This window comes from Dendropsophus ebraccatus, chromosome 4 (assembly GCF_027789765.1).
Source record: "Dendropsophus ebraccatus isolate aDenEbr1 chromosome 4, aDenEbr1.pat, whole genome shotgun sequence".
NCBI lineage: Eukaryota > Metazoa > Chordata > Amphibia > Anura > Hylidae > Dendropsophus > Dendropsophus ebraccatus.
In genome coordinates, this window is record NC_091457.1 from 61,981,798 (window position 1) to 61,996,507 (window position 14,710).

A 14,710-nucleotide genomic window follows, 5' to 3' on the forward strand; every position below is an offset into this window, starting at 1 on the left:
CGGATGGTGCGTGCCACTTGTTTACACGACCTCTACAAGGTTTGATCAGTTGTGTGGCCATGTCACATAAACAAACGCTGGATCGTTAGTGCAGCCCTCTGAATGTATCACTGTTGGCTGCACCTATTTACATTGAGCAATAGAAAGAATCAAAATGGCCACAGAACAGATCTGAATGAGCACTGGCCTGATTATCCTGGGAATGAAGAGTCTTAAAAGTCTCATTCAGCCAATAATTGGCTCTTGTAAAAGGGCCTTAAGACATTTGATTCGGAGCGGCAGCCTCGCCATATTTAGGCTAGGTTGACACAGTGGTTTTGCTTACCGTTTAACAAATACATGTAAAGAAACAAATTGCTGGAAAACAGTTGCTGTTGAATTCCATACTGCAGCATCTGTTTTTCATTGACTTGTCTTTTTAAAAATAAATAGAATAAAAACACGGATTAAACAGATCTGTGTTTTTTTTTTTTTGTTAACTTATAGGGAAGTATAGCCACATCCTTTAATATGCTACAGAGGAAGTGTGTGTGTGTGTGTATATGTATCTAATTTTTTTTATTTCTTAACATTTTTACATTGAGTGTCAGCAGTAAGGGTTGAGTGCTCCAATGTCTGTAGGGCTGCTCATTTTCTGGTCCTGATACAGTTTAATATTGCTTATGTATGTTAGCACTGGAATGATAGTCAGAAGTCTGTGTCAGAAGTGTTGCAGAGTGCAGCCTGTTGCAGAGTGAGCAGTGATTGACAAATATCTCTGCTGACTCTGCTACTGGGTGCAGTGGCTACATTGCTATATGCATTACAATATCAGGGAAGGCTCAGTATTGCTAGGCAGCTTCACAGGTTCTAACACAGCCACTGGGAAATAATCATTCTAAAAAAAAAAAAAAAAAAAAAAATATATATATATAATGTGTGCCAGTGATTGGCTGAGTGGCCTTTCGGCTCAGACAGGCCACTCTGAAGCTGCAGCATGTGGGACCCGGGAAGAAGCAGACCACAGCAGGAGCCTACTGTTTGCAGAATCGTCAGCCGCTGACCGTGCATCGCTATTACACGTAGCGTTGCACAGTCTGTGTTCAATTATTTTAGTTTTGGGCCTAAAGCAACGATCAGCCAATAATAGTTTAATCTGCTGATCGTTGTCTCTATTATACTGAGCGGTAAGGGTCCATTTACACAGAAGGTTTATCTGACAGATTATCTGCCAAAGATTTGAAGCCAAAGCCAGGAACGGACTATAAACTGAGATCAGGTCATAAAGGAAAGCCTGAGATTTGCCTCTTTTCAAGTCTATTCCTGGTTTTGGCTTCAAATCTTTCAGATAATCTTTCTGTGTAAATGGACCCTAAGTGTGCAAGTGGACACAAATTAAGGGCCCTAGGTTGATGCTGCCTTAAATGAGGGCAGAATAAACTAGTGGCAGAAATGCTGAACAGACAGATGTATTACTTACATCTTTCTTTTTAGCCGTTCTCATGATATGCAGGAGAATGAGATTTGTGCTGTGCCATTCCCTCCACCCTCCAGCTGCTGATTGACAGCTGTCTACACATACTGTATAAAGGCAGACATCTGCCAATCAGCAGCCAGTGTGCTGTTGCTGATGGATATTGAGCACTACTGAGCACACACACACAGAGTGGATTAGTGTGCAGCGTCGGTGTCCTTGTTGTTCAGGACGATTACTCTGAATTAGCTGCACAGAACAATGTAAGTGTTATAAAATTTGTGTCACATTTGAAGACTCATGTTGTCTTTTCTGTCCATGGAGATGTGTAATAATTTTTATTTTATATCTTAAATGTGAAATAAAGATAGATATGTCTACATTTAACCCTCTTGGGAACCCTTTAACTTTTCTTTTTTTTTAAATAGTTCAGACAATTCTGCACGCCATGACAGTAAATTATTCGGTTGGGATTTTTGTTTTTACATATTTTTACTTGAAAAATGGGAGGGGGGGGGATTTAAGCTTTTGTTGGAGGGGACTTTATATTTTATGTTTCCCTAGAAAGTGTTATAAGCAATCATCACATTGCTGTTGTAGCAAATTGCTGATCAGTAAGCCAATGGCTGTCATGGAAACTGGTCACTGACAAACTTAAATGTTGTGATAGATTGTGGCATTTAAGGGGTTAATGGCCAACATCAACTGATGTCCGTCATTGACTTTAAGTGTATTATGCCTGTCAGTGTAAATCCTTACCTCTGACTGCATAAGCACCTTGCTGTCATGTTGTGTTGGGTCAGGGGGCTGATAGAGTTGACCGTGTGATAAAGAGGTGGGGAATATGTTGGTAAAATGTTAAGAAATCAGTGATTTGCCCCACTTATCCAGAAATAAAGAGCAGGTTGGTAATTATTGAGCTTTGTATAAGTAAAACTGAGTTGTCACCACTATAGAAATGTGTTTAGGAATTATCCAAGACACCGGCACAGATAAATCAGACTGTGGTCTCTCCCACAGCAACCAATTGCAGCTCAGGTTTCATATCTGAGTGATATATCCTAATCACCTGAAACCTGACCTGTGATTGGTTGCTTTGGGAATAAACAGATGGTGTGGGTTTCAGGGAGCCGATAAATCTGGGCCCCATTGGTAGACCAAAAAACAACTATTGTGTGATAAGGTGGAGAGTCACTTCGGAGTAGCTTGTACTGCAGCAGTATAGAAATGGTACCCCATCCATCCCAGCATGCATGATTCTCAAACCATCTTTGAAACAGGAGATCTTTCAGCTGTCATATTTTTTTTTATATGATCTTTTTTGTAAGCATGAGTATACAAACAGACACTTGGTATACAAATGATAAAACACAGCCTTTAAAACAATTCTTGCACTATGACATAATGTATACACAGTTTTGCACACAGATTAACACATGTTAAACACTGTCCCTTTGTCCTGTTAGCATAACATAACACAACCTGGTCTCACTGCTTAAAACATATCGTCTGTCTTTTGCCAATAACAATCATTTTCTCTTTTTAAAGGGAGTACGCCACTGCCATAGGCCATCGATTACAGGATCATGGCCTTGTGGTGGAGATGATATACTTGACATCAGAGTCTGGTCTCACACGCGCCCTCCAGGAGGTTAAAAATGATGGCTCCCCGTTTTGCATACTAGTTGAACAGTCAAATGTAGCTCTGTCCTCTTGCACTGCAATCATTCTTCATGACTCTATCAAAAGTAAGTGTAGCTATACATACAGACCATTGAGCGCACAGCAATAACCTCACAGCACAAAGATTAACCCACCCAAAGACACATACACAAGAGTATTACAGGTCTGTAACAGTCCAGCTGTGGTGTAATGTGCTAACAAGGGAAAACACTGAATATAGGACCTTAACTTACTATATTTTATAGTTATATTAGTCATTGGTAAATATAGGTAACAACCAGTATGGTCTCTTTCTGTGGAATCACTGCCATTCTTTCTTTTGCCACTTAACGTGGAACTACTAATGAAGACATCTGTGGCATTTCCATAGGGCAGGATCCTGAATTCGGTGGCATTCTCACTATGATAGCAGATGACCCCCTTTCTTCAGGGGTTGGATCTACCAGACTTTTAGGGTGCATTCACACGTACAGGATCCGCAGCAGATTTCATGGCCCAGATTGCATTTGCTTTGAATCTGCACCATCATATCTGCTGCGGATCCTGTACGTGTGAACGCATCCTTAATGAATGTTCTGTGGATATGCCATAAGTGTCCCTATTAAGAATAACCCTTAAATGAGGTGCTCTGGAGAAAGGAAAGAAAAAATGTCAAAACCTCTGGCGTCGAAAAAGTTATACAGATTTGTAAATTACTTCTATTTAAAAAATCTCAAGTCTTTCAGTACTTATCAGCTGCTGAAAGAAGCGGTGTATTCCTTCCAGTCAGACATATTGTTCCCTGCTGCCACCTCTGTTCATGACAGGAACTGTCAAAGCAGGAGAGGTTTCCTGTGGGGATTTGCTTTTTCTCTGGACAGTTCAGGACACTGGCAGAGGTGACAGCAGTGTGTCAGAAAGAATACACCACTTCTTTCAGGGCATACAGCAGCTGATAATTGCTTGAAGTGTTTTTTTTTAAATAGTGGTATTTTACAAATCGGTAAAACATTTTGACGCACAAAAAACATTTTTTTGTTTCCCTACAAAGTACCCCTTTAAACATAGTAATACTTTTCATACTGGTTACACATGAAAAAGGCACTCAGTACTGTGCAGTAAGGCAGTTCTGCCACTATAATCTCCCTACCTGACGCGCTTTATATGTCTATACAACCTCCTGAATACACAGCTGGAGTGTTAAAGACACTATAACACAATGTCACCTCTTTAAATTACTACCCATTGCTAGAATAAAAGGCCATCCCCATCCCTTCAAGTACAATCACTGTTAAGGTTGCTGTTTAATTGCAAGCACTGCTAAACATCCCTTGAATTGTTGCCTACATAAGCCACAATAGTCTACAATAGTGACACAAATATTCTCAAATATAAAGAATTAATGGTTAAAAGCAATATTGTCATATTCTAATAGAAGTTTAGCAGTGCTGTGTCCTTGGCTTTTATGCAAGTGAGTTTTCTTCACTAGACAAAAAAAAACCTCCACTTAAACACACTTGGTTACCTTCTACATCTACGTTTCACATTATTGCGTCAACACGTTTCATGATTTTAAATGCTTTTAATAGATGTGAGCTCCTGACTGACACAGTAAGTTATGTCTCTCCTCTGTAGTACACCGTAATATGCCCATGGAGGATGCCCTGGCTCTGATAGTTAAGGCATTTGGGAAAATTTTTGGCGAGCGTGAACAGCAGGAGCGTAATGAGATTTCACACAAAGCGGCTGATCTGGCGGATGACTACCTGGAGAGGGAACTCTATCAATCTTACAATGTCCCTCTGGACATTAGACACCTTCTCTTCCTCTTAAGCGATGGCAAATATTTATATTCTGAAGAGCTGAACGCAATCAGTGACTACCTGAAGACCAGGATAACTGAGCTGGAAGGTATACTCAATGTTTGCCATCTTGACCCCACTGCACATACACACCAAATCCCTTCTCCCTCTTGCTCACAGCCCGCACTGGGACCACATATTCACAGTGATTCTATAACTCGCTCATGTCCCACTAAATCACGTCAATGTTAGACTCGTTGCTGTAAATCAGGGACACTCCACTCTTACATGTCTTCTTTGTGCCACCATTTTTCCACGTCTTCCAATCTACCATTCTGTATCCTAGATTGAATTTTGTTTTAATCTAAATGTGGATTTGTTCTTGACACTTGACAATGATATACTCTTCATATAATTTTAAAGAAAAGGTGGAACTTTAGTCTATTTAAAAAAAAAAAAAAAGAATTGGCACAAAAAGCACCTGACACAGAATAAACTTTAACGTCAATTAGACAAGGCTCGACTGATGGCTATAAGTAATAAATGATCGCCCAATATCAGCATGTGCAGAGAAACAAAACTACTACTGATGAACAGCTGTGCACAAACAACTATTTAGTTGATGCATTCAAGTGTATGAAATGCAACATAACCCTTATATTTAACTTTCTTTGACAAACAGAGTAGACACTCGGGGGGAGACGACATTTATCAAGAATGGCATACAAGTATGCTAGTCTTAAAGCCCCAACCCCTTTTCCCTGGCTGGATTTACTAAGGGGTGCGTGCCTCTTAGCACAGACAGGCACAGGCATTGCTTAAAAAAAAATAAAAATCTGCACCTACTCTGGAACAGGTGTAGATTTTTGCCTGGTTTACGCCTGGCAAATTATGCGCAGGAGGAGGCTATGCCCTTGCTGCTCCCCCCTGCCCCCTCTTCAGCTGAGCGGTGGTTACAGCTGGCGTACGCCAGGTAGAAGGCAGTAATCTGAGCCTTCTCCCTGGCATATGTTAGGGGGGGAACCTTAATAAATCTCCCCCTCACTGTATAACTTGGCTTGATATACTCCTATAATTAAGCAAATGATAATCCACACCTATATGCTGGCCAAAGTTAAGTAGATTCTGTGGGACACCACGTCTGGTGGAATTTGTCTCGGTGCAAATGTTTTGGCATGCTGGACTGGTGTCACCATGATTGGGAATTAATGGAATGATTTCCTCCTTTGCAGTCTGATTGTCTCATACAGATCTCATGTGGCAGTCAGATTAGTAGTTGTGGTTTGAGCACAGCAGTTTATCTAAAGTAGGAAATAATTTTGTCATTTATCTTATTGATCACCCCAAACCCACCGACCACCACAAAAAAAAAAACTCACTTAAAAATCTTACACTAAAATGTACATAAGGCAGTGGATATTCTGCTGTAATACCTAATGACATAGCAACAGTAAAATAAATACATACCGCGCCAAGCAAGTGCGCCTGCATATTACACAATAAAATACACCTCTTCCTCATTAATAAAAAAAATAAATTTCCCTTTTATACTCGGTGTAAGTTTTTAATACTTGTAGAATATAATAATAATAAAAAAAAGCATTTGTTACATTAATATTTAGCGTAGGGTGATATTATTTTGTGTCACTAAATTTTTTGGCTTAGAAGTATTGTGGTGCTGTCACAGCTCATATTTTGGATGTGTATCCAAAATGTACTTTCTTGGTCATCAGTCACCGTAGCTTTTACCTTTGTCACGTCACATGTTTTTGTTTTCCTGGCTTAATATAATTGTTTAACTCTAGGCTATGAAGAAGCGGACACCACTGAACAGGCTAACAGTCACTCCAGCACTAAAACACATCTCCTAGAGAAACCACCTCCTCTCCTTCCCACTCCTGCCAGAAATTCCTATATAACACAGCCTAAACCTTCTCTGCTTGGTGAAAGACCTGCAGGCGCCGGTCTCCTTCCAACACCAGGTTAGTGTTATCTCCCCTATATCATTTGTAAATAAATTAAAAATTATGTAATTTTTGTGTAATTGTGTTTGTTTTGTATAATGACCATTATTTTTTCATTCTGGTCTCTTAAATCTCATAGGTTTCCAATGTGCTTGTTGATATACAGTTAGGGCTACCTCTTTGGATGCTGTCTAGAGATTTTTGCCGCATTCCTTCGTTCTGGTGCCCAGATATTTCTTCAGTCTTCCTGCTCAGCTATTTGGCATTAACTCTCAGGGGACTCTCAGGGGCTACATCTCTTACTACATCTCTAAGTTCAAGGCTTTTTTCTATTCCTCTGCAGTGAACACTGCACAGGTACCTTAACGATCCAGCCCATGTGCCGTGTTCTCACAGCTGATGAATAGGAAAATACCTGCCTGGAGTATTCCTAATGATGAAGAGGGTGGGTGAAGGGACAGAGAGGGTATGCCAGCGTAATGCACAGTCACTCTAGGCCACGCCAGTTTGACACAGGGCTGCAAGTTTAAAAGTTGTTTTTTAGGACAATAACTGCATCACCTGCCAAACGGACCCCAGGACAGATCTCGGAGTAAAAGCAGCTATCTGACGATACAAGTGGTTTGGGGGGGGGGGGGGGTCAGATTGTGGGTACAGAGTCACTTTAAAACACATTGGGGGAGATTTATCAAGCATGGTGTAGAGTGAAACTGGCTCAATTGCCCCTAGCAACCAATCAGATTCCACTTTTCATTTTCCAAAGAGTCTGTGTGGAATCTGATTGGTTGCTAGAGGCAATTTAGCCAGTTTCACTTTACACCATGTTTGATAAATCTCCCCCATTATGGCCAAAATATTTAATTAAATATTAAGGTAACTCTAAGATTGCATTTGCAACACTGCCTCATTTTAACATTAAAATCTGCTGATGAGATAGAATAACAAATGTGTGTTAGCAGAACGACTGCAGGATGAGACAACAGGAATTGTTTGTTATTTATTACCATTAGGATGCCTGTCTGGGTAGCAGATCTAACCACAAATTGGTAGAAAATTCTCAATGGAGACTTTTTGCAGAGTTATTTCTTTATCATTTTAGATACTTTTGAGCAATAAAATATGGTTGAAAAGGTGAACATTGTTCTATTTCAATTTATTAATATTAGGCCAGTTAACATGGTAGTGTGGGTCCACACTGCGGGGGCTGTTTTCTTGTGTTCAAGACAGTCGGATAAGCTGCAGGAGGATATAATCTGCGTTTCTTGCCTATTCATTTGTATGAATATAAATATCATCACATTTGAGGCTCGCACATAATAATAAGGAATTAAGTCTCACGAACTAGGAAGAAGCGTCCACAAGAAGGAAGAGTTAGTGTTCAGTTATCGGGAGGTACCTGTATGTACAATGCTGTGCTTGGATAAACAATGAACAGGACACTTCATTCTGCTGATCATTAGGGTTTTAAACACCATAGATCATACATTGACAACCTAAGGATAGATAAGTAATTGAAAGTTCCAGACAACCCCTTTAACTAGAGACTCTCTAGGCATCTAAGCCAGCACAATATAACATTAGTCAAGCAACTGTGTGTTAGTGTGTAGAGACACACCCTATTGGCAAGATGAATTGTAACATCAAGTTGTCAATTTATTCAGACATTTCTGGGGGGAATAAAAATGCCCCAGAATTGTTCTTTTATAGGGGAAACAAGTATTTAATGAAATAGGGGGTCAACAATTCATTAATATTGATATATGAAACCTAATTAGTTTGAATGTTTGTGTTTAGGCTTTAACACAGATCAAACAGAAGATGTTGTCGGTGCTGTATATGAGGGTAGTATACCAACAGTTTGTCCTCCTGATGCCCTGGCCAAGCCTCCCCCACTCCTCCCTACCCCAGGCAGGACTCCACTAATGGCAATCGGGAAACCATCTCTCCTGCGTGACAGACCCTCTACTGGACTTCTGCCTACACCAGGTTTGTTCTTTTTCTATAGTATCCTAACATAGTAACTACCAGACTAAGTAAACTAATGCCTACTGTATTTCTATTGTATTTCTTCTATTTATCCAAGAAATGATACAAGCATATAACACTGTACGTGTGTCTCCTAGATTTTCTTTTACTTACTAGAATCAGATACTAAAAGTTGTTGTTTTATTCTAATCTGTTTCTATTTACGGACTGTAATTCTTTATTTCAGTTTTTGTTCATTGTTATGAGGGCTTTCATTTTGCCTGAGCTTTTTTTAACAGCATTTAGGGCAATGTTTTACAGCAAGTCTTATGGACATAGACGACAATAGACAGTCTGTCCCCTTGAGATGAATGTAAAACATTACTGAGCATGCTCTATGACCTGTGAAGGGGTCATTCCTCAGGGAGCTGCTATTGTCTCCTCTATCTACTGATGTCACATCTTGCCGTAATGCTGTACGGAACACTTTACAGCACCCTCCTCATATTACCACAAATAGAGCAGGAAGTCTCAGTTTAGTTTTAGCCCCAGAGGTGAGAAGGAAAACAGCAAGATTTTAAGATTTATCATATAGATAGAAAAATGTAAATTTAGGGGAAAAAAGTCACCAAGAATTATAAAAAATAATAATAAAAGTTTAACATTAAAAACAATATTTAAACAGTAGGTCATTTTCTCATTACACATACCATGTCCATTTATATATATATATATATATATATATATATATATATATATATATATATACCCTCGATTACAAGATATGCAGGTTTATACTTTGTTATTTAAGTTAATAGTCAGATGGGTGTGAACTAAATTTAAATAATAGAAGTTAATATCAGGTGATAGTTATACAGTCAGGGTGTATGTCTTAAGCATACACGCCCCTCATTGTTAAATATTTTGACCCTTTGACTGTATAATCACACCCATCACCTGATAGTTGATCCTATTAATAAATTTCTATGCCTATCTGACAACTGTTAGAAAAAAAACTTTAAATTGGGAATGGGAGGGCGTATAAAAGGCATGCAATCAGGGCACCCTAAGATCACACTGTTTCTTGGTTATCCAGACTTAAATGGACTCTGTACCTACAATCTGACCCCCCCAAACCACTTGTACCTTCGGATTGCTGCTTTTAATCCAAGATCTGTCCTGGGGTCCGTTTCTCCTGGCTGAACATTGCACAGGTGATGAATAGAAGACTATCTGCCTGGAACATTCCTAATGATGAGGAGGGCGGAGAGGAGGAGTAACAGAGGGGTTGTGCCAGCCTCTAATGCATACACAATCTAAGCCCTGGCTGTTGGGCACAGGGCTGTCAGTCTAGAAGTTGATTTTTAGGACAATAACTGCATCACCTGCTGAACGGACCCCAGGACAGATCTTGGATTAAAAGCAGCTATCTGAAGGTACAAGTGGTTTGGGGGGGTCAGATTGTGGCTACAGAGTCGCTTTAAAAAACTCACAGGCTATCCTTAGCATGGGACCATTATTTCACATATATGGTAATTTAAATCTAAATTTTAAGCTTATATGTATGTTCCTGTATATATTGATGCGTAACATGTGCATATTCAGTAGGGTTTTTTCTTTTTGCAGGAAACATAACTGCTTTGCATCTTCTTAAATCATATGAATGTCTTATTCTGAGCCTTGTTCCCTTTTTTGTTGTTGCAATATACAATACTTTGTGTATTTTTTTTTTCTTTGTCAATTTTTCATTGTTACATGATTCTTTTCTTTTATAGGGCTCTCTGCTGCAAAAGGTAAACCACCACCTCTTTTGGCGATGCCCCCTAAAAGACCACCACTGCTTGGCTTTCCACCTCACTCACCTGCAAAACGTCCATTGCTTGGAGACAAACCCGGTCTCCTTCCAACTCCACGTAAGTATTTAGCACATGATACTGTATGTTCATTGTCCAGGTCATTTTTGTACTTGTCTGTTAGATAGCATGTTGTAACTCACATTTTTGCAGTTGTTTTCTGGCTTTGGAGTTCTTCTCGCTGAATAGTGAACTTCACTATTGTGTGTAGTACTCTCATAAATATGCACTCTAGCTGGTCAGCAGAGAGGTTTTGAAATTGTTATAAAGAGACTCAGAAATTGTAAACTGAAATTATTTTTATGCTCCAGCAAATTGTTTAAACTGGCTAATGAAATCTCCATCATAGATTTAAAACACAATATTCTGATTGCCTGCAGCCACCACTAGGGGGCGTAGCTCACTGCATGCTGTTGATACATTTAGCTTTGTAATGAACCCATAAGCTCCCTATAAATGACATGCTGCCTTTCATGTAGAATAGCAAATACAGTTGAGTAGCCCGAGATACGTGTGTGTAAATCTCATACATGGTAATATGACTTTGGTCTCGTGACTCTGCACCTTATAGATAACACTGTGGAGATTTGCTCTGAATACCAATTTTGGTAGCTTGTAAATTATTAAAGCATTAGAGAAAGGATAGCTAGTGTTGTTCTGCACTTTTCATAACCCCAATGGTCTCATTTACTTTTTGGTAACATAAAACTGATATTATTTTGCTTGTCTACGAATCTGTACTATACAGATGTAACCATTTGCACTTTATCTCCTCTCCTGACAGCCGTTTCTGTGAATACCACTTCACTTCTCTGGCCGACGAAGCCCAAACCTTTGCTGAAGTAAGGATAGAAGATCTCCTGTCAGTATCTATTGTATACCCAGTTGTACTTGTAATTCAGTATTAGAGCAGTGCAGCAGAATTGTGGTATTTGTAAAGTCCCCTACATTCCTAAAGGATTTTTTTTTTCTTTTCCTTTTCCCCTTTATGATGTGATATATACGGTTCCTCCATAGCTTGTTACAGATTGCAAAGCAGAAGTCAATTTCAGGTGCAGTGTAAGCCGTCAAGAGAACTACTTTGTTTGTATATTTTTTTTTCCCCCCTCATGATCTTTTCTTGGAAAAGAATAAAATTTTTGTTTTACATAATGTTGTTAAGTTTGTATCTGACTTCATGAAGCTGCTGTTCATGTGAAGAAGGAAAAGTTCACTACTGTTTCAGTGTCACCCCTCATTTCACTAAGCATGGATTGTTAGTGGGTTTCGAATAGTAAATGCAGCAAACATGGAAAAAGAATATTGCCATCTTATCGGTAAGCTGTAAATGATTAGGCCTAAGCATTGGCATTGAGAAACACCAATATACACAAGTTATGACCAAAATAATTAAATGTATTCAGAGTGAAAGTAAATTGTACCGAGAAAAAGAAAAAAAAAAGCTAAAACTTGGGGACCAAGAAGGGTGAGTGTTTGTGTTTTTTTTAATTCACTTTTTTAAAAGACAGCTCAGAACTTCCCTTTAATGATGGACATGTGTGTAACCATAACAAGTAGCAAAAGAAATATTGAATTACAAGGTGTAGAGAGAAAAAAATATGAAATTTTACATTTCTTAAACAAGACAAAAATGTAAATCTCAAAATTTATGTCTACAGAGAAATAGTTGAGAGCTTACAACCATTGCCGGGCTGGGGACATGGCTAATTAAAAGAAATCTGGACCCCAACAAGAGAGTTGTCAACGAAAAAGGGTTATAAAACTCCTTCAATAGGGAATAACGGAGGGGGACATTTGTAAAACCTGTGCCTGGCATTTTTGCAAAGGGCTGGCTTGACACACAAAGTTTGTGAATTTTTGCAACTCTGCTTTGAGCCTGTCTAGTGAGTGGTGCAGACCTGGCAAAGTCATAAATTGTAGCACAAACACATTTGTGAAGAATTATTATTTTTTTTTTTACTTTTTAAATGATCTGTGTTTTTGTGATCAGCTTATTGGTGAAATTTAATCAGGCATTGTCTGAATTGGGCATCCCCTTTACAGGGGTACTCCAGTGAAATTAGTTTTCTTTATATCAACTGGTATGAGCTGCTTTATGCCCTGCAGGAATTGGTGTATTCCAGTCTGACACAGTGCTCTGTCCAGAGTAGGAGGTTTGCTACGATGATCTGCTCTGGACAGTTCCTGTCACGGACAGAGATGACAGCAGATAGCACTGTCTGAGACTGGAAATAATACACCACTTCCTGCAGGATGTACAGCAGCGTACTGGAAGAAGATTCATGCATAGAAGTAAATTACAAATGTGTATAACCATTTATCACCAAATCTGTATAACCTCTTTACTAAACTACTCATTTTGGCTCCATTCACACGGAGCAAAACTGGCAGAATTCGCCGCCGTGGAATCCCGGCAGCCTTCGTGTCATAATGAAAGTCTATGGGTGGCTCGCGCAGCCTCCTCTTGCCGTGTCTCTCCACGCTAAAGAATTGGACATGTCCATTCTTCAGCACAGAAAGAGCCTCCCATAGACTGTCATTATGACACAGAGGCCGCCAGTTTTGCTCCGTGTGAAAGGAGCCTTAAAGGCACACTGCTGAAAGAACTATTCAGGCCTGTTAAGTGGAGTCTCATATGTTGGTCTTAAAAAATCCTGCACCAGTGCACAAACACGATAGATGCACATGTCTTCACATAAATCCTCACTGAAACCTATGCTGCCTCTGAGCACTACTAACATGAAAATATGGGCCTGTGTGTTAACCTGCTCCAGGATTCCTCGTTCTTCGTCTGTCATTCTATGTTGAATCATTTTCGTCTGAATGGAAATGTTATGTCACATTGCAAACCATCTGCAAACCAACAACTGAGCATAAAAGGTCAAATCAGATTCTCAGCTTGAATAAAAACTAAATCTGACAATGAATGATAAAGCCAGTTAATTTTGTCAGTATTAACAGGATTCAGTGAGTGCCACTGCTTTTTTTTTTCTGATAAGCGATGCTTTAAAGTTTGTGTAGACTTCAAAATTATCTTCATTTTGGTATAGATTCTAAAGAAAACTACATCAAGTCCTAAAGGTGAAATTATATGTTTTGGGATGGCAATCAGGTGTGAATGGGGACCCTGATTTATGTAAAGCTGTCATATAAATTAAAGGGGTATTCCCCCCCAAAATTATTTTTGCATTAATACGCTGCCCACCCGTAGCTCTCCATCTTTCCACTATAAAGTTATTATCGATTCTGCACAGTTTAGCTGTTATCCAGCTGCATTCACCCCCACGGATTGCATAGAATCATCAGACCTCAGTCCACACTGACACACGCTCCCTGCACGTCCTCAGTCCCAGCACAGTGAATTGACTGAGAACACTGATGGGGTGGCTGCTGTCACAGAGGGAGACAGTGATCAGCGCAGCTGTGACTGCATCCCTCTCTAACAGCAGCCACCCGGTCACCCCCAGCCCAGAGCTCACCCCGTGTCCAGAGCCTCCCAGCGCACCGTCCAGCACTCACCCGCAGCACACAGCCCCCCGCTCCACAACCAACCGCCCCCCCATCACCCGTGGCATCCCTCACTCACCCGCAGCATAGCCTCCGCACTCACCCGGTGCACCCCCGGCAAGCTCCGCCCCCGCAATCGGCCGTGGCAAGCTCCGCCCCCGCAATAGGCAGCGCCAAGCTCCGCCCCCGCAATTGCCCGCGACAAGCTCTGCCCCCCGCAATCGGCCGTGCCAAGCTCCCCCCCCCCCCCGCAATCGCCCGCGGCAAGCTCCGCCCCCCGCAATCGCCCACGGCAAGCTCTGCCCCCCCCCTGCAATCGCCCGCGACTAGCTACGCCCCCTCGCAATCGTCCGCGACTAGCTACGCCCCATCGCAATCGCCCGCGGCAAGCTCCGCGCCCCCCGCGATCGCCCGCGGCAAGCTCCGCCCCTCGCAATCTCCCCGTCACCACCAACTCAGCTCTGCTACGCCGTCACCGCCAACTCAGCTCTGCTACGCCGTCAC

The 14,710-nt window shown here is 40.7% G+C and overlaps 1 protein-coding gene across 3 annotated transcripts in view; it reads left to right on the top strand.

Moving 5' to 3' along the window:
• Positions 1 to 11,851, top strand: part of LOC138789682 (nuclear receptor coactivator 5-like) — a 30,283-nt gene extending 18,432 nt beyond the window's left edge. For all 3 annotated transcript variants that reach the window (XM_069968443.1, XM_069968442.1, XM_069968444.1), the window contains 6 exons: positions 3,002 to 3,201; positions 4,751 to 5,026; positions 6,723 to 6,899; positions 8,676 to 8,867; positions 10,622 to 10,759; positions 11,484 to 11,851. In XM_069968443.1, coding sequence (XP_069824544.1) covers positions 3,002 to 3,201; positions 4,751 to 5,026; positions 6,723 to 6,899; positions 8,676 to 8,867; positions 10,622 to 10,759; positions 11,484 to 11,545 — 1,045 coding nt within the window. In that variant the 3' untranslated portion in view covers positions 11,546 to 11,851. The remainder of the gene's footprint in view (positions 1 to 3,001; positions 3,202 to 4,750; positions 5,027 to 6,722; positions 6,900 to 8,675; positions 8,868 to 10,621; positions 10,760 to 11,483) is intronic.
• Positions 11,852 to 14,710: the final 2,859 nt, after the last annotated feature.